This window comes from Amblyomma mixtum, chromosome 2, assembly GCF_055824585.1.
Source record: "Amblyomma mixtum isolate Tamu chromosome 2, ASM5582458v1, whole genome shotgun sequence".
In the NCBI taxonomy this organism is placed as follows: Eukaryota; Metazoa; Arthropoda; class Arachnida; order Ixodida; family Ixodidae; genus Amblyomma; species Amblyomma mixtum.
This window is the reverse complement of record NC_143013.1, coordinates 302,605,048-302,624,409: the sequence shown is the minus strand read 5'-3', so window position 1 is coordinate 302,624,409 and position 19,362 is coordinate 302,605,048. Positions and strand designations below refer to the sequence as shown.

Genomic DNA, 19,362 nt, shown 5'->3' with positions numbered 1-19,362 from the left:
GAGCAGCTCGAACGGCTTTCGTTTTGGTGTCTATGAGCCCGACAAGCCTTGTGAAACCACTGCACAAATCCAGGTCGTTCCTTCACCGCCTGGGGGGTCAGAGACTGCTTTCCACGGTAGACTTGGGCTTGGTTAGGCAGTATTTGCAGCACCGCATTGATACACGATAGCTGCCTTTGCAAGCTTCTGCTGCTGTTCTTACACTAAGCATGCAGAGCTGCACGACTGCATTTCATTCTTTACGTGCCCCCTCGTGCCAGACGCAAATCTTTTGAACGAAACAACATCGGTTGTCCTGGATTTTAACCGGACTCCTTGCTAAATGGGATAGCCTTATGGCCCACTCAGGTTAAATCTTCCTTGGCTCTTTACGTGTTCAATTTATTCAGCACCATTTCTGGAGGCCGGAGTTTCGGCAAAAAAAAAAAAAAAAGGCAATGAAATCGTTGCCTTCACTGGAACCACGCCCCCTTTTCTGACAGCAGTGGCGACTGAAGTCACTGGATCTAGTGACTCTAGGTATAGTGAACAACTAGATCTATACTCCAGGGGTGACGGCAGCAGCGCCGTAGTTTGTGAACAGAATCGGAGTAGGCCAGGAAAGTGAAAAAAAGAAAGAACGAAAATTCGAGCATACATAACAATAAAAGATTCTGAGAGTGCAGCTATGTAAAGGAATGGGGTGAATGTTTAAGGAGTGTATTTTATTCAGAGTATTACTGGGTAATGATCTGAGTATTCATTACACTCGGAGTAGTATTATTTAATTAATGAAAGTAGGCACGGGATGTGAGCAACCACAGTATATATCATGCGCTGCTGGTGCGTGCCTTGAGAGTGCGCAAGATGAAGGAAGAGAAAGAAGGAATCACCTCGCGGTAGTGGGAGCGCGGGGCGTCTCGAGAGACCGCTGTTCAACGCATCCTTTGAGGTGAACAACAACAACAACAAGTCCACTGCGGCGGCATCCCGGCCAGGTACTCGCAATCATCGACTCAGGTAAGACTCATTCGACCCGTGCCTCCTGCATGGCCTTGGCCTATGGCCACGTAGTGCGTTATTCCTCTGTGTCCGGCTCGACTAAGCGACTGCCGGACGCTTTGTAAAGCTCTCTACGGCTCAGTAGGTGGCTTCCTATAAGTTCAAGCGCCTTCTGGGTTGCGCGGGAAGAGCTGCAAGTCCTACTACTCTTTCGAGCCCTCCTGCCTTCTCCATGCTGATCCTGTGGACGCGGGTTCGACACCAGCCGCGGCGGCCGCGTTTCGATGGAGGCGGAGCGCAAAAGAAGCCGACGTGCTGTGCAATGTCAGCGCACCTTAAATAACCTCAGGTGGTTGAAATTATTCCAGAGCCCTTCACTAGAGCGTTTCACGGGATCGGGCCGGCCCAAAACCTGGTCCCGGCCCGGTCCGTGTGCTAGGCCGGGTCGGAAAATGCGCTGTTTCTCCGCGCCTGGGCCGGTCCCGGGATCTATAGTATAGGAATCGCGGCGCTAAAATCTTTCTAGTACTACATTTCTGTTGACGAGGCAGCTTACAGGAAGAATTGGAGAAAGACCGAGTTTAATCAGCATCACTTAAAGTGCTATGTATAAGTAACTTCTGGCGCGCATGCCTGGCCGCATTGAAGACGCAGGATAAGTTAAAAAGAAAACGAGCAAAATCCAGCAGCGGGGTGCACTACAGCAAGTTGAGCTTAATTACCTGAAGCACGGCCTAATAGCACGAATGGGTTTGCCCATCAAAGTACACAGCGCGGCTGGCTTGGGCTGCTTCAGCTGTCAGCGAGCACACGCCGTCGATCTACCGGACGGCGTTCCACATCTGCTCGGTTTTGTGTTACCGTTCACTATTGGGCAGTTGGAAGTCTCAGAGGAACCGCTGGAGAACGATCTTCATTTAAATGCCGGACAGGCAGCCGTCTCTTCCAGGATAGTCTTTGAATGTCTGCATTTGCCTAAAAAAAAACATACGCGTATCTCTACGCTACGAGAAGCGTCATTGACGAACTTTCCGTTCCCTCGAAAAACACATTTTTTTTAAGCAACGAAATGAATTTGTGGCGTAAGGTGAGGACAAATTGGTGCAAGAGTTTTAACGTCCCAAAGTGACTCAGGCTATGAGGGATGCCGTAGTGGAGGGCTCCGGTTAATTTCGAACACCTGGGAGTTCTTTAGCGTGCACTGACATCGCGCAGTACACGAGCCTACAGCATTTCTCCTGCATTGAAATGCGATCGCCGCGGCCGGGATCTAATCTACGTCCTTCGGGTCAGCAACCACTGAGTGAACGCGGCGGTTTGAGGACAAATTATTCTCTTAAAGGTTAACTGCAACTTTAACTACATGTGCGGCCGCATCTTGTATTTTTCCGTCGCAAGATCACCAAAGCTCGTTCTCACGTTCCCTCGAACAGCCACTGCGGACGAAGGAGACCAACCACCATGATGCGTCGCAAAGACCAGGCGTCGGCCGTGGCGTTGGCTTCCCAGGGCGAGGGCGAACACCATCGCGGCGAGGCGGTCAAACAGAGCTCCACGTTCGGCCTAATGAAGCTCGCCGTCGGATACATGACGCCTTTCTTCCTGCTGCCCATGGTCTTCGTGTTCGGCACCAAGGCGAGCACTGCGCATGCGTGCAGACGCGGCCGCGATTAACGTGACATGTTTATGCAAAAAGCGTACTGGCGCTAAAAGACAGACAACACACACAAGACAGGTGCTGTCTCCGTCTTTTGGCGCCAATGCGCTTTTTGCGTAAACATGTCATGCTACAACCAACTATCTCAAAGTATTGCCGCGAGTAACGCTAACTTCGACGGAAAAAAGAAAAAAAAAAAAACAGGATAGTCCTGTGGCCGCAGGTAAAACCTGTTGTGGGATGCATGTATAGGTGTGTGTATTGCCCACTCCGTTAGGAATCCCACTGAAGGCCGAATGAACTATGCAATCGAATCAGAAGCCAATGTTTGCCAATACATGTACAGCTTTTTATCGGGGTGTCTTCGTCGCAGTGTCATCGCGTTTAAAGGGCAACTCCAGCGATTAATGTGTTCACATATGTCAATGAAATTTGTACTGTAAGTTCTCGATTGTGTGTGCTAAACGACACGGCTGAGAACAGTACAGTTTCCTCGCAGAATAATTTAAGATGGGACCGATTCGTGCTGTCAGGCAACACACTGTTACGGCCTACCCTGTGGGTAATGACGTCACACGCACTCCCTGCAACGGTGCAGGCGGACGGCGGCCCGGCAACAAATAGGTTTCGCGGGTTCGGCTGTAGTCTTTGGGTCGCAGTTTTGTATCGTGGTTGCTGAAGTGATCGCACTCACTAGGGGTGTGTTGTGGGAAGCACACGAATCACTCGACGAAGACGACGGGAGCGCCTTTGTTAAACGACGGCGCTTAGCGAAAACCGAATTTATTCTGTCCGGCGCCTCAGCATTTCGCGTGGGAGTGCCACGAAGACAACGTATTTCTGAAGGTTGTTGTTCGGGTTCGCGACACTGTATTGCAGGATGTATGGCGATTTCTTTTGTCATTATGGTGATTTCTTTTGTCATTGCGAACAGAACATGTGGATCCGTGGCATACGAGCTGTAAAACGCATCCTGCGATAAATGGGGCGCGAGGGTTGCTTAAAATCGAAGGCTGTGCCTGGCCAGATGCTTCAAGCGGAGCCTGAGCGCTTGGCGGAGTGAGTCCGCCTCAGTGTGAAAATATTTGCGGCGTTAGTAGTGGGAAGGCTGAAGAGGGGACATGCGTTATCTTCCCATGCCAGATATGCCGCGGATCCCATAAATTTCCTCAACGCAGTTACATGAACGGGAACCAGCTGACAGCGTGAAGACAATATTCTCGAGTGTCTCGTATCAAGACTTTCGAAACTGCGGGAAGCAAACACAAGGCTTGCAGTATACGGCCACTTCCATTTGCTTCTTGAGGTTTGACCATAGCGCTGTTCGGATGTAAAAAAAAAAGTCAGAAAATTGTTTCGCTATCACTGTCAAACTCATCTCGTTCATTTTAATACGAAACAGGTTCGCGTGGAAAGTGATAACTTAATTTGATTGCACTGCCAGTTGAATTGCAACTCGCCAGTAGCAGGGTACAGTATGGGTTATTGTGCTCTCCACGCAGCCCATCAAGTGCATCTACATAATGACCGTGATGATCATGCTGTGGATCTTCGAGCCGGTGCCCTACCAGATCACTTCTTTCTTCCCGCTCATCATGGGGCCCATGTTGAACCTGACCACCACTCGGTACCTGGCGAGGTACTACTTCAACGTGAGCCGCCTTTCCTTGTGCAATACTTGCGCTGTCTGCACTAAGTTTGTGATGGCTGAAATGAGCTCGGGAGCCCAAGCAAAGCGGTGGATCTTCCCTCATCTTTCCCTCGAAAACTTGGCAAAGCTCTTTGGCAAGCCGTTTTGCCTAGTCTAAACTGCGGCAGATGCCTTGGTAGGTGGTAGCCTACCAAGTGGCTTCATCTGCATGGATTTCTTTTAGGATATATTACCTTAGTAGAACGATTTTTTTTTCTGGATTTCTTCATGCTTTCTTCGATGCTGCCTGCGAAGCTCTCATATAGATGATTGTTTATCTATGTTTCTCAAAAAGCTTTAAAGATTTCACGGTGAACTGCATCGATCTTACATGAAAATTTAAGAACTTGTATTTAACGTCTTGAGTGAATACTGCTGTGCGATCTTCGTGCGCACAAGAAATCTGTGAAATGCCCAAACGAACGGAACCCGTGACGCACTTAACAAGAAAAAAAATGAAGAAGGCGAGCCCAGACTTTTCTTGCAAGTCATGCCCCTCCCCTCCTCTTCCCGCCTCCGATTTTCCGGCGTATTTTTCGCTACAGAGCTTTAGCATAGTGGAGGCGTACTAGCGCAGACTTATAGAAGATTATCGTATATAGCGACAAGTGCGCGGCTAAGTATACAGGGCACACATCTGCTTGTGCTCAGCACGCATACGGTAATCCGACATACGTATGAGCTAAAAAGTTCCCGCTATGGTGAATCTCTCCAAGGTGTGAGCTCAGGGATGTCCCTGTGGTACTGCTGTGTTGACAAGGCCTAACGGATAGCATAAATGAGCGCGTTCCTTGTCTTTTTTTTGTGTGTCTATGTGCGTGTTGCTGTCTTTGACTACGCGAATAACTACATTACTATACACAGCTAACCGAGCCACGTAGTATGGCAGAGTCTCGAGGCGCTTACACCTCCCTCGCTCTACTGCTTCTTCTTCGGCGTCAGGAGCCCATCGCCAACTCCATCGCGGGCCTGACGGTGGCGCTGATCGCCCAGAACTGCGGCCTCAACCGGCGCCTCTCGTACAACCTGATCCTGCTCGTGGGGCCCCGCGTCAAGTGGCTCATGCTGTCCTTCATGAGCATGGTCTTCTTCCTCTCCATGTTCATCAGCAACGTGGCCGTGACCAGCATGATGATGACCGTGGTGGACACCCTCATCTACGAGATCTCACAGAGCAAGCTGCGCAAGCGGGTCAACGAGCTGCTCCGCAAGCGGGAAAACCAGGCCGACGGTAGAGTCTTTTGCGACTGTAGACTCTTCCTCTGCCGAAACTCACTAGATGGGCTGAAAAAAGATAGAAAAAACTAGCAGAGGTTTAGCGCTTGTTAAACCTAGTGATACAAGCGAGAGCTCTGTTACATGGTTACGCATGGTTTGGCGCCAGAGATGGTCCGGCGCGCGCTTTCTATTGTGACAATACTGAGCGACCGGGCGCCAGCGAAGCAGCTGTTATACCCAGCGCTAGTCACGTGGTACAGCAGCGGTGAGGCTCTCTACAGTGAGTCACGTGCTATGACGTCACTTGCCACATCTCCGCTCCGCCGGATCAAGGTCAAACGCCCACCAAACTTGACCTTGGGAGTTGCAGTGCGAAGAGTACAGCTTTCGCTCTAAAGGAAGTGATTGGCAGGGGTAAATCGTCAAACTTGCATAGTGGGCCGTTCGACAGTGTTTGAATAGCTAGCTGTTAGTCCAAAGGATTGCAGAAGTTCAGAGTCTGTCTCCACTAGAAAATTTAGAAATTTGTTTTGGGCTTTGGTTGATCCACTATGGCAAGATAGTAAAACGGCGCAAAAGACGAGTGCAAATGGAGGACGTAAAAGACAATAGCAGCCGTCCGTCTGTTCTGTGTCCTTCCCATTGAAAAACTAATCATGAATTAAAGGCTGAAGTTTCAGAAAATGCGGCTCTTAATTTTGCGCGCGCGTAGGACGTGAATATGCGCGTTCACTGATGCACATATAAGCTCCTGCACATAGGGACACACCCGCGCGTAAGAGTGAGACCATGACGTAAGTTCATATTTAGGAGTAAAGGTATAAACAGGTAATCTTGCTTCGTAACTTTATGAAACCGTTTCTAAACTACTAGGCGCTGTTTCTGCGATCTGCAGTCGCCTTAACTCTTTCGCTACCGCGCCATAGGCGATCGTTCGCATATGATCGATTCAAATCGCCCGCGCAAAAAAGCTAATTTTGGAGCGTTGTGGACGTGCTCCGCCATCTAGTTAGCGAGCTCAACAACTGCTCTTTCGATTGCAGCCTTGGTTTCAGTGTTTTGACATGAGGGGGCGCCGTGAAAAATAAAACTTTGAACGGCCGCAGCACCGTCAGCCGGAGAAAATGGCGTCCGCGTCGCCGCGCGCTCCTCGGAAGCGAAAGCTGACACCGAGCACGTCGGCCGGTTTAAGTTTCGTTTTTTGCGACGAAAGCAGCGGTTATTAGTCGGGCAACAATGTACAAACGTTGGATTTCGGTTTCGGCAGCAAGACTTCGCCTCGGGAGCCTGGAACGTCAGCGCGTACTTGCATGTAAGTTCTGTTTTCGTTCGCTGTGTGTTTTCTGCGGTGCTTACGGTTTGTAATTGATGACAGTGGTTTATTTTTGTGCTTCAGGGTCTTGACAACGTATGGCGAAGACAGTTTGCCAAATGCTCAAGGTCGCGTCGCGTTTTTCAACCAAGACGACAGCTAGGTGTCCATATCGGCACATCGCTGCGGAGCGGCGCTCGGAGATTCGCTCGAGTTCTCGACTTTTTTTTGATGCTCTTCACGGCGGAAATGATGAAGATCGTGTGCGGAAACACTAATAAGTATGCATGGATGAAGATTTTCAGCAAATTCGGCGTGACGGCTCATGGGAAGACGTGCATCTGTTGGAGATTCTGATGTTCATTGGAATCATCATATACATTGGAATTGTTGACCTGCCACGACTGTATCTCTACTGAAATACCAGAATAATCTATTCTGGCTCTCTGCCATCAAAAATCTTTTCTCAAAATTGGTTTTTCGCTTTTTTTGTTTTTGTTTTTTTGCACGTAACGGACCCGGATGATTCAGTGGCGGCAGCTTCTATTGGCAACACTTGAAAAGTGTCCTGGCTTTTGAACCACATCGATAAAACTTATTTCATCGATCCTGATGTTTTAGAGCGTGCCTAAAATGCCAAATTTTATCAGCTGGCTTTCAGGGAGCAGCTCATTCAAGAAATCTTCGGGTATGATGAGGGAAAAGAAGTCCACGCCCCCAATCCTCTCATAGAATCCATTCAACACCAACCGAAAAGAATGAAAAAAAGAAGAAACTACAAGCTCGGCTATCAGAGAACAAGGGAGGAACAAAGATAAAACCTTATGTGAAGCACTTGTCAGTCTACCTCTACTTCACATCTTCACCTCTGACTGCTCTTCACAGTGGCACCACAGTCATGACCCCTGACTTGACAAGCCATGGAAAGTGCAGTAAATTTTTCTCATAGCTGAAACTGTGAATAATGACAGCTATAAACATGTGCAACAGTTTGTATATTCCAGTTTTCCTCTAATCAAGTTCGGGCTTAGTGCAGCCGGTAATTTCTGTTTTTGCTATTTACTTTTTTTGTGTTTTTAGCAAATATCACAAATAAATGTTCATTTACTTTTGCACACACAACTCTGGTGTTTGTTTCATTCAGAAGTGTAACTAATAAGCTACAATTTCATGCATTGCAATATGTGCTGGGTGTATTAGTTCTTGAGAAAAAAAATTTTCTTTCAATACGCTCCAAATCGTGCATTTTTCCGCGGTAGCGAAAGAGTTAAACGCGTGAAATTCAAAGGCAAAACTGCGAGCAACAGTTTTTGCCATCTCGAAAATTTATAACTTGAGGTCGCTCATGTAACTTTTTCTACAGCAGCGATCCTTTTTTTTACGTGGAAATAATACCACGATTTAATTTATAAATTGAGGGTAAAACTGTAAGAGAGGTGCTGTTCGCTTTACCTTAATGCAGCCCTAGGAAAGCCTCTATAGAACCTATGCGAACCATATTTCCTACAAAAGTCTTGATTCGATGAATCGTCAATTATGAAGTCAAAATATATCAGCAGTTTTAACTTATCCGTCGCTAAATACAGGCCGTCGTAGTTTTAAGCCAGTTCTCCACAACTGCTGAGGCAGAGGTGACCATTTTGTGATCTTCAGGATTTAAACAGATTAAATCAGGATTTCATTAGCTTAAACAGCGCTTGTTCTCGCAACTTGTAGCATATTGCTGCCTTCTGCCAGACAATCGCGCTTAGTCGGCCGAGCACGTGAAAGTTGAGAGGCTACTTTTTGGCCTAGATATCTGAAAACGCACTTGATGCCTCATTCTACTACATATCAGATTTTTGTTTCAAACCAGTAAATTTTCATCTCCAATGTGTGGAGGTAACGCGAAAGATAACCAGGACCGTGTGTTTGCTTTCTTTCTGTTGCAGAACCCGACTACGAAGAGGTTGTACACATAGAATCAGTGTACGTATCACGTCGAAACTTTTACATTTCGTCGCCTTCAGACATTCACGTGAAGACACCTCCTTTTTTGAGATTTTCGTGTCTGATTATGAAAAATGTTCGACGTAACATATCAAAAGTTCAACCTGACTACGCCCACTGCAGGGCAAAGGCCTCTCCCATGTCTCTCCAATTAACTCTGTCCTGTGCCAGCTGCGGCCTCCGTATCCCCTCAAACTTCTTAATCTCGTCCGCTCGCCTTAATTTCTGGCGCCCCCTGCTACGCTTCCTTTCTCTTGGAATCCTGTCTGTTACCCTGAAGGATCATTGGTTATCTTTCCTTCGCATTAAATGCCCTGCCCAAGCCCATTTATCCTCTTGATTTCGACTAGGATGTCATTAACCCGCGTTTGTTCCCTCACCTACTCTGCCCGCTTCCGGTATCTTAATGTTACTCCTATAATTTTTCTTTCCATAGCTCGCTGCGCTGTCCTTAACTTAAGTTGAACCCCTCTTCTTTAGCCTCCACTTTTCTGCCCCATACGTGAGTACCGTTAAGGTAACGTGTTGTATAGTTTTCTCTTGACGGATATTGGTAAACTGCCAATCATGATGTAAGAGAACCTGCCAAATGCACTCCACCCCACTCTTATTTTTCTAGTTATTTCACTCTCATGAATTCATAAGTCTAGACAAAGACCGACAGGCGGTGCGCTGCACCCCATTCTTATTCTTATTGTTAATACTCTCGTGATAGTGGTTAAGTCAACCAAAGACCGACAGGCGATGGCAATACACATTAATGGGAATGGTGTTCGATGAGAGAAGAGCTATCACATGCCGCCTTTAAGTGGCGTTTTTACGATTTGAGATGGAATCGCAGAGAAATCCAGGTGCTGATGGCGTGCAGTGATTATTTTAGTACTGACATAGGCGGGTTAGTGCGCGAAAATGTGCTCAGTCAGAGGCACCGTTGAACGTGCATTTTGGTAACCAGCGAACCCGCGATAAAAACGTCGTCCTCATCTTTTGCGTGATATGTACTGGATTTGAGATCAGGCATTTGCTCTGGTTATCTTTATTTCTTTCTCCATGCGTGCGTTCATCTTGCCCCCTTTTCATTATTCGTGCTCACGCGTCTTACTTCTCAGATAACATTCTCTTGATTCTCATTGCTGAACGCTGTCCATTACGTTTGCCCTCAGACTAAGGACTGCTTCGTTTGTGACATTATCTTGTTCTCTCACGCGGAGGAACATTGCCTTTCCTCCGTCTTATTTTTGCTTCGCTCTCTCGACCCGCAGTAAGAGCAAACAGCTACGCAAGACTTTCCTGCTCAGCATCGGGTACTCGGCGACTCTCGGAGGCATCTCGTTCATAACGGGCAACCGCATCAACAACGAGATGACCAGCCGCATCAATAGGTGCGTCTTTGAATTGTGCACGCCGGTTCGCATCGATGGCAGCGGCGGAAAAGTTCATTACGAACATCGCAATGCGATTTGCTGTTAAAGGCAGGGATTATTCAAACGAAGTAGTGTCGACGAGGCCCACCTGGGCTCACTAGCGGCAGTTAAAGTGCATAAGTGGTGCAGGTTGGCAGCCGGTATGCATTCCTGCTTTTTATCTTCCAGTGAGGAGTGCATGGACGTGTTGCAAGCACGCCTGTTGTATCGAGATGAACTGCTGTCACGAAGATCGGTTGCGCATCGCTGCTAGGGCTTTTTGCGTTTAATCATGGACGCCATCTTCCCAGCTGCGCCAAAGACACTTGCAGTGGAGGGCTCGAGCTCTGGCGCTGGGATTCTGAGCTCTATTGAATTCATACTCAACAATTCTGGACAAAATTATTTTTAAGCGGAAAACCGTTTATGAGCGCGATTTTTCCATATAATGTAAAATTCCACTGCAAGAATCAATATATTCGCTGATCACTCGACAGCAGTCATGCATTTTTTCTCTATTAACGTTTTTGCTATCGTCAAAATCGTTCCCCATTGGTTTTTAAGGCAGTCTCAACTGTTCGATGCTGTCAATAGAAACACTTAAAAAAAAATATTTTGCTACATATCGGAAGAATGGACCACTTCCATAAGAGTATCTTACAATTTTCGAATTCAAAATTTTCAAAAATTTTTGCACGAGAATGTTCGACATGGAAGCCTCTTATGCCAGCCGCCCTTGAGATCAGTACTTGGCCGCCTACTCGTGGTCCATCGTTGACACCTGCGGCGCCGTCTCGTCAGAGCCGCGTTTACCTCCCGCAGGGTGGCGCACGACGACCTGATCACGTCATTCACGTGGATGCTCTACTGCTTCCCCGTGGGCATGATATCCATGCTCATGGGATGGGTCTTCCTCTACACCGTGTACCTCAAGGAATAGTGAGTGCACTACTTGAACTGTCCCCGCGACGTGGACATTGGTAGTTTTCGTGCCTTTACGTGTATCGATCAGTTGTCAACGCTTTCGCGTTATTATAGAATATTCTAATTCGCCCTATATATCGCTAACGCCATCCGCCAGCTGCGCATGAGCAGATATGGTCCCAAAGGACCAGGTACTGGCTCTCCCCAGGTGCGGACCCACTTAGCCATATCTGCATGCGCTGTTGACGGATGGCGGTAGAAATGTATCTTGAGGTGGGTCACTGCGCATGCACAGCCAGCATATGCGACATTCCTCAGCTACTAGATGGCCCTACTTATGCGTGACCCTGTAGTAGCGGTATACAGCATCCTTTAAGCATAGGGGATAGCGCCGCCACCATTGCGTTCCGCAAGCCGCCAATAGCAGGAAGGCGGAGTCGCAACATTGCCTTCTCTGTCCTACACATGATCCCAATTTAGGACAGGCGATATATGCTAAACCACTAAACGACCGCCTTCCGGACTGTGCTGATTCAGAAGTATCGCACGAACGGAAGTTTGGCCACACATTGTGGAGAGTGTCTTTGCGCACATGACTTTTCTCTCGCCAATATTGCGAGAAGATACAAACGCCAACAGACAAAAGATACATTGGGGTTCACCCCGTTCCAAACCTTAGCTTTTCCAACTTTTCTTTCCGTTATTCTTTTTATTTGTTAGGCAGTTGGTACTTCCACTGGTGCGCACACTTATCGTGCCGATTCATGCTCTCCTCTCGCTCTAGTGAGCAGCAGTCGCGTCTGGACATCAGGGAAGTGAAAGACGTCGTCAAGGACAAACTTCAAAATATGCCGCGGACGTAAGTGGGAAAGCTGTTTGTTTCCATAGTTCGGCTCACGTTACCGAGTTTCAAATTTCGACGTAGGCGGCTGTTTCAGACTAACCCTTACAGCCTTTCTACAATGCGCTACAATAGTCAGAGCCGTCACCCTTTTGCTTTATTGCTTTGGTTGGCTTAAAAGTCACTTACTACTTCATAGTATCAGCTACCGTAATTTGTGTTGCTTCTGCTTCTGTGGCAGCATGTAAAAAGGCTTGTGATGATGCTTTAGAAGTACTGAAGTTTTTGTATGCCAATGCTACTGTTCCTGTATACAGTTAAATGACAACAAGGTTGTAGCGCAGTTAACAAACTTAGTTTCGTAAATTTAATGCTCCTCTTTCTCGTGCAAGTATCGGGGGTCTCGGCCACGAAACCACATTTTTAATGCGCTAACACTGCTGGCCGTGATGAGCGATTTCAGCGATCTGTGTGTGGCCCTCGATCGTCACACATAGAAACCCTTATCGACGACAGGCGAGCACGCTTGTTGCTATGGCCGCCACCGATTTGGGCAAGTTGGTATTGATTCAATGTTATTAAATTACTTGGAGGCGAAAGTCAGTCCAATAAAGAATCTCTTTTGGAAGCCTTTCGATGCCTTCCTCACTGCCGGACTGTTGTGACCACTACGTGACAATATCGTTGTGTCCAACCCCGCAGAACACTGCATTAATCGTAACTTTTAGTAGGTGTTTTCTTTACAAGTTTGAGACAAATTTGCAATCATAGCGCAGCTTAAAGACATATATGATTCAGTAACCTAATATTGTCTTTCTTTGGACACAACTGACTGTAGCGACACAAAAATATTTCATCGTCGCCCTGACCAAATTGAAGAAAAAAACAGACTAATCATTTCCTCCTCTAATAATCATATGGACAGCCATGCTGAAGTCCTGTCCACGTTCCTCTTCTGCCTGTGCCTGTTCCTGTGGGCCACCAAGAGACCTGTGTTCGTCCGCGGATGGTCTGACTTTCTTGGACTCGACGAGTCAGTACTAGAGCTACTTTCATCGATTTATTCCGAGCGATTTCTTCGCTTGTGAAAAGTGATAACTTTTAGCAGTTAAACAACAAACTGGGGCTAACAGTTTAGTCTCATTCAAGAAATACAAAGCGTCGGAAATACTTTGCAAGCAGCGCGCGCTATGGTATCGGCGCAGCAGAAAATCCTCCTTGCAATTTAAAGATGCCCAAAGTTGGCCTTAATCGATTAGTTATCGTGTTTTAATGAAAATAAATTAACTATTTTCAATTAAACGCAGCTTCTATAAGCTAGAAACGATCAAAAATAAAATATAGGTGTCGCTGTTGACGACCGTTCGCGGTTCAAGACATATTTTCGCGGTTCTCTGAGGCTAGGCTACACCACCATTCATTTCCCGGCGGTGATCACGGAGTCCTTTTTGGTTTTTACGTCACTAGTTTGCTTTGAGTGGCTGGAAAATATGTGTGTCCAGTTTTTTCAGCTACGAATTCGGCCTTTTCTGTCCGACTAACATCAACACAGACAGAGCTATAGCAGACAGAACTTTTTTTTTTCTGAACAAAAATTTGATGGTTACCCTGCGTGTCCTTTTAATATCGCGATTTTTAACGCATAAAGGTGCACAGTGTGCCGTGATTCAATATGCAGTAGCCTACATCTAGATGCCTATCGGGAGCGTTCCGTCGTCAACGAGAAATCTTCGCTGGGAATGAAGAGCTAGGTTTCCGGTATAACCTTCGCCTGTAGCATTGCTTTATTTGACGATTCCTGGAAATCCTGGCACTTAAAATACTTACGTTGACGTTCTGTTGTATGTACAGAAGCTACGTGACGGACTCATCGGTGGGCTTCCTGATCGTATTCATTGCGTTCATGATCCCGGTGAAGAGCTTCAACTTCTCGCTCGAGCACCGCCTCATGGAGTGGAAGTTCATCCAGAAGAACATGCCGTGGGCCATCATCTTCATCATAGGTGGCGGATCCACGCTCACCGAAGTTATCACAGTACGTTCACGGAAACGCTTGCTTTCCTTATTTTACAGCGACAACTGTTAAGGGCGCGTTTTACGGTTCTCCGGTGTCGGCGTCGTTGGCGTAACAGACTCCACGCTGATTGATCAGCATCAGCAACGCGCCGCACTAATTGGTCAGCGTGCAGCGATTTCACGCATGACGTCATTGTACCGCTCTATGCAGAGTGGTCCGAGAAAAAGGACGTCCCGCTAACAGCTGTCATTGAATCTCGCGTTACAGAGTGGTAACCATCCTGTGAGCTTTTTTTTATTGTTCGTTGCAAAATTATGTACGCAACGTAGCAGACAAATTACTTTACTCGCTTCTTTAAACAGATTTTCATCATCTCTCTGCATAGGTTTTTTATCAAATGATATCTTATTTCTTCAAACCCCGCACGGAATTTACGTTTTAGATTAACGGCAGAGACCTAACTCAGGCGGGCGTTTAGGGGCTACACACGGCTGTGAAGTCATTTGGGAAAGAAAACATACTTTGTGCACCTAAAGTGACGCAAATTGCAATGCTGCCGACGTGCACAGTGCAAGTTATGTGATTGCAACTATGGTGGAGGTCAGTGCTTTTTACTTAGCACTTAGTCGGATTTTTTCCAACTGTTGGTTCCTGCTCGACTACAAGGTGTGTCACATGACTTGGGTTGTAGTTTAAGAGGGCTTGAATCTGGGAGTGTAGAACTGGCATCATTGGTGAATGACCGCGCGTTTAACTTTTTGTGTCACCGTACTTCCAACTTCTTGTGTATCTTCATTATTTAAAATGTGTAGTTAGACCATAATGTCAGATTAAGTTGGCTCATTAATTAGAGACCTGCCGTGATGACTCAGTAGCTTTTGCGTCCGGCTGCTGATTCCAAGTTTTCATGTTCAATCCTCGTCGCGGCGGGTGCATTTAAAATGAATACAAAAACTCCCGTGTGCTGCGCGTTAACAAGCTTAAAGGGATCAAATGTGTGAAAGTTGTAGGTAAAGTATGTGAAGTCATTTTGTTGTAGCATTTCAAATGGGGACGTAATCGCTGTATAAAGACACGACGGGGTTCAGGCTTCTCCGTAGCGCGCAGTTCCGAGTAAGAGGCCCCACGATGATGTCATCTACTGCGGCAGTACACATTCAACCCGAAAACGGTTCCCTGAAGGAAAAAGAACGATGGGAACCGAAGGTAAAGCACGCCAAGCGTTGTTCGGCTGCGTCAGACGACGCATGGCAGGATTTGGGCAAAGACAGCAGAAATCGAAAATCTCTGGAAACAATGACATCATTATTAGGCTTCTTTGCACATCTCAAAAGTAATGAGGAGAAGCCTTAAGATTGTTGCGGCTCTAAAGGGCAACCGAAAAGGTTTTAGAATACGATGAGTTTAAAGGGGCCCAATATGTGAAACTTGCAGGTAAAGCATGCGGAATCTTTTTACGCAAGCACTGACATGGGGACGTAGTTGCCGAAAATTACGGAGGTCACTTAAGACTTCTTACGTGCTTTGAGTGCGAAAGCATGCATGCGGGGTGTGTTCGGCCGCGGCGATGGCATACTACTCTAATACAATGGTGAGCTAAGCTGATCTGTTCTTGCCGCCCGAATGCAAGTTTATGAAGACGCCCTTACCCAAACCCAGCGCTAGCGATCGGCAGTTTAGCGCGGGGACGTGCTGTGATGGCGTGGTGACCGGCAGTAAAGAAAGAAAAGTGATGGCGAAGGACCACGCTATCACAGTCTCCCTTTAACAGTGTGCCGTACCTTAGGCGTACGCAGCCTTTTCATTTTATTTCTGTTCTTCTTCTCAACAATTAATATCCGCGTCTGCAAAAACAGCGCAGCACGCTGTTCTACGACGCAGTGAACGCGGCGAGCGCCGTCAAGTTGAACCAGGTGTCCAACCTGTTCGTGGCCGTGTTCATGAGCTCCGTGATCAGCGAGTTCACCAACGCGGAGATGACCCTCCATCATATACTGAACATCGCCGAGACCAAGGTGAACTTAAGAGTCGTGAGCGTGTCTCCGCGGCGTTGTATGGACGCACCTCAGGCTTTAGAGTCGACGCTGAGGACGACTGTACCCAGTTTCTGCTCGTACTAAAGATCGATTGGATGAATCTGTGGCTATTTTGTTGTTTTTGGCAGCAAAACAAGCATATATCTTAGAAGACAAAATTGGTTTAAATGTCCCAGCACCAAATTATAACCCATGACTTCAAACCCTTGACGTCAAATGACTCCACGATCACTTGTTTGGAAGTGAATAGTGGCGTAGATTGGCTGCAGGGATCCGAACAAGAAATTTATCCTTGACGTTACCGCAGTTTGCGAAATGGGTCTGTGATGGTGACATCAAAATTTTATTTTATTTTATTTTTCTAGCTTATAAAACCCCCGTTTTCACTTAAAGTAGCCTCCTCTTCTTTAAAACGCGCAAATATGTCGATACAAGCCAACTTCATATTCTCCTCAGTGTCCCTTTGAAACAATATTCAAGGCGACCTGTGTCTCCAAGAATGGTGCTGTTGTCGCAAACTCACATTATGTTATCAAACCTTGTCTTATTTTACCAGTCATATGTTCGTTTTTTAATCACTGGGCGCCGTGATCGGATTTCAGTGAAGGGTCCAAGTCACGCAAACCGTCCGATATGTAAAGGCAGTTGTTTTCTTTCACGCGAAGGAACTCGTACGCTTGAGCCGTAGCTGGCATATAATGGAATACATCTGAATGCGAGTTGCATCACTGAGCTGCTGTGCAAAAAAAAAAAAAAAATTATACCAGTCAATGCCTCGTGGAGCCTCGTAGCAGAACTGAGATCACCAAGTTATTCTAGAAATGGGCAAACGCTCTTGAACTTGACAGTTGTTGTGCAGTCCAGTGGATGCCGGATTAAGTTGCTAAGAAGTTTCCACTAAACAGAACAGGAACCATAATAATGGGCACATGTTGAGTGTTCATAATGTATGCTGTTTTTAGTTGTGGTTGGCGCGTTCAATTTCTTGCATAAGAAATGACTTCTATCCTGTGATAACGTTTGTGTAACTTAAAGCTTTCTGGCAGCAGTGCAGGCGTGCAGTTATGTTTTCCGGCACTTCGCCTCGCGAAGTATCAAATCAGACCAAATCAAATCAAATCAAATCAAAGCAAACATTTTATTTCAACATCAATTGATGTTGAGGGGCATAGTCAAAAAGCCAGTGAGTGGCTTGATGTAGACGGAGCCTCTTTACAATGCAGTGGTAACGAACGCATCAAATACATTGTCATTTACTGACTTTAAAAACAAAATAAAACTCGCGGCAACTAGAATGTACAGGACCAATAACAAGAAACGCATGCTTCTCAGTGAGTTTCCATTGAAAAGACAGTGCAGATTTGTATCAGTGGCTCTACCAAAATGACAGCGCTTGCGTCGGCCTTGTGTCCTCTACTTAAAAAGCTCCAACAGAGCTGTCGACCATGAACTCGGGCGTAGCAACAATAAAACCAGTGGTCCCGAAACAAGAATACCAGAGGCAGAGTACCGTCCCCCGTCTTTTAATTGTCACCGCTGACATAATTCCCATTTCGCCGTAGCCCGTACACTTTCCCTCACGCTTTTACACTTTACCCCTTCTCTCGTATGCAGCAACGCGAGACCCGCACCAACGGCATGTACTTCATGCTGCCCATGGGCCTCGCCAACAACTTCGCCTTCATCTTACCGTCGTCCGAGGCCTGGAACGCCATTGTCTTCGAGATCGGCGGCCTCTCCGTCATTGACATGGTAGTGCTGATCGCGAGCAATGCTTCGTAACTATAGTATGGGAAGGGAAAGGCTATGATCTCAGTCGCGTCGCTTTTAGTGCGGGAGGGAGAGAAATCGACCGTACAGGAGGAAACTCCTACTGGCGACTCTCTAACTGCCTAGCGCAAGACTGGCACGGAAACGCGTGGTACTTTTTTTTTTACTGTGAGTGGACAGTTGAACCGCGCCGCGAGGGAAGGGATGATAGGGAGGAAATAAGCATAGAAATTAAAATCATGGTCCGGGCTGGTCGGTTACTTATCAAGAAAGCTTGAGGACGACGAATTTTTCTACTTCGCAATGTTTCATCCGTCCCTCTTGCAGAAATGAATGCCTCAGGTGAACTTCAAATGTATGCGCCTGTTGAAAACTGGAGTGGACACTTAAGTCCCGCCTTAAGGGTATGGTGTGATGGAGTTAATGGGTAAATGCCAGTATATATGCGGAATTTGTAACTCTACTTCGCACTCTTAGATCGCTGGGAGTCCTCGTACCAGTCTTGGCGCAGTGTGCAGCGGCTAAGCGATGCGCCTTAACTCCATCGCATTATAACGCCTATTTCGTGCCTGGTTAAACTCGTTTTGTCCCTTTCTCAAAACCAGCGATACTAGATGGAAGCAGTTACCGTTAAACACGGAAGACGTGCGTTGTAGCCCCCGCACTCACAATGCGCTAGTCCCTGTAGTTTTTCGAAATACCTCCAATGTTCGTTAAGCCGATGTCTCTTGGTTCAACTGTCGGCGCGCGTCTTTGTGCAGATCATCCCAGGCCTGTTCATGAAGACAGTGTCTCTGGTGCTCAGCATGGTCGCCTTCTTCACGACGGGCGTGGTGCTGTTCCGCATCAACGACCCCTCCGACAACTCGTCGGTCTTCAATGCGGCGCGGCTGAGGAACGCTTTCCCCACGCCGGCGCCCCTCGCCGCGCCTAGAACGACCGAGTGGCCCTTCTGACGCCGTCGCGAGCGTCATTATGCAGCGCTTGTATATAAAGTGTGATTGTGATCGTCATTACCCTGTGGCGTCGGAAATGACCATGCACTTTGAGGCGCAATTTATTAGTTAGTCTTCAAGCAATTTTCGGTAGAAAGCGAATTCGGTACATTTCCAACGGAAAATACCAGTGGTTAATTTGTTACGCGCGCATACAAAACTTCTCTAAATAGTTGTAAACTGCAAAAATAAAATGCCGGGGTTATGGAATCAAATTCTTAGGTATCATACAATCATTTCTGTTTTCAACGTACACATGACGCAAGAAATGCAGAAAAAAATGCATTTGTCCCAAAATTGTGCAAGAAACTGGCGGAGGACGTAATATCAAGCTGACTGTCATGTGAAATACTTTTTCTGCGTCCGCTAGCTGGCATAAAAAGCATATTTGTATGGCCATGGATGCTAAATTTACTGAAAAGTAAGAAATTAGTGCTAGCTAAAGCACTCACGAGTTCGCAGTGTGCGCAGTTGTGTGCAATTGGTTAAAATCAATGTTCGCGACGAAAACATTCTAAACAATGTATCA

The 19,362-nt window shown here is 46.8% G+C and overlaps 1 protein-coding gene across 1 annotated transcript; it reads left to right on the top strand.

Annotated features, from left to right (window-relative positions):
- The first annotated feature begins 2,442 nt into the window (after positions 1-2,442).
- On the top strand, positions 2,443-18,838 carry LOC149364721 (Na(+)/citrate cotransporter-like). Its single transcript, XM_089568744.1, has 12 exons — positions 2,443-2,616; positions 4,105-4,290; positions 5,271-5,559; positions 8,790-8,826; positions 10,110-10,229; positions 11,073-11,189; positions 11,959-12,033; positions 12,941-13,048; positions 13,867-14,050; positions 15,889-16,047; positions 17,683-17,820; positions 18,600-18,838. Exons 1-12 carry the CDS (start codon positions 2,443-2,445, stop codon positions 18,792-18,794), a joined length of 1,782 nt encoding a protein of 593 aa, XP_089424870.1. The 3' UTR covers positions 18,795-18,838.
- Positions 18,839-19,362: the final 524 nt, after the last annotated feature.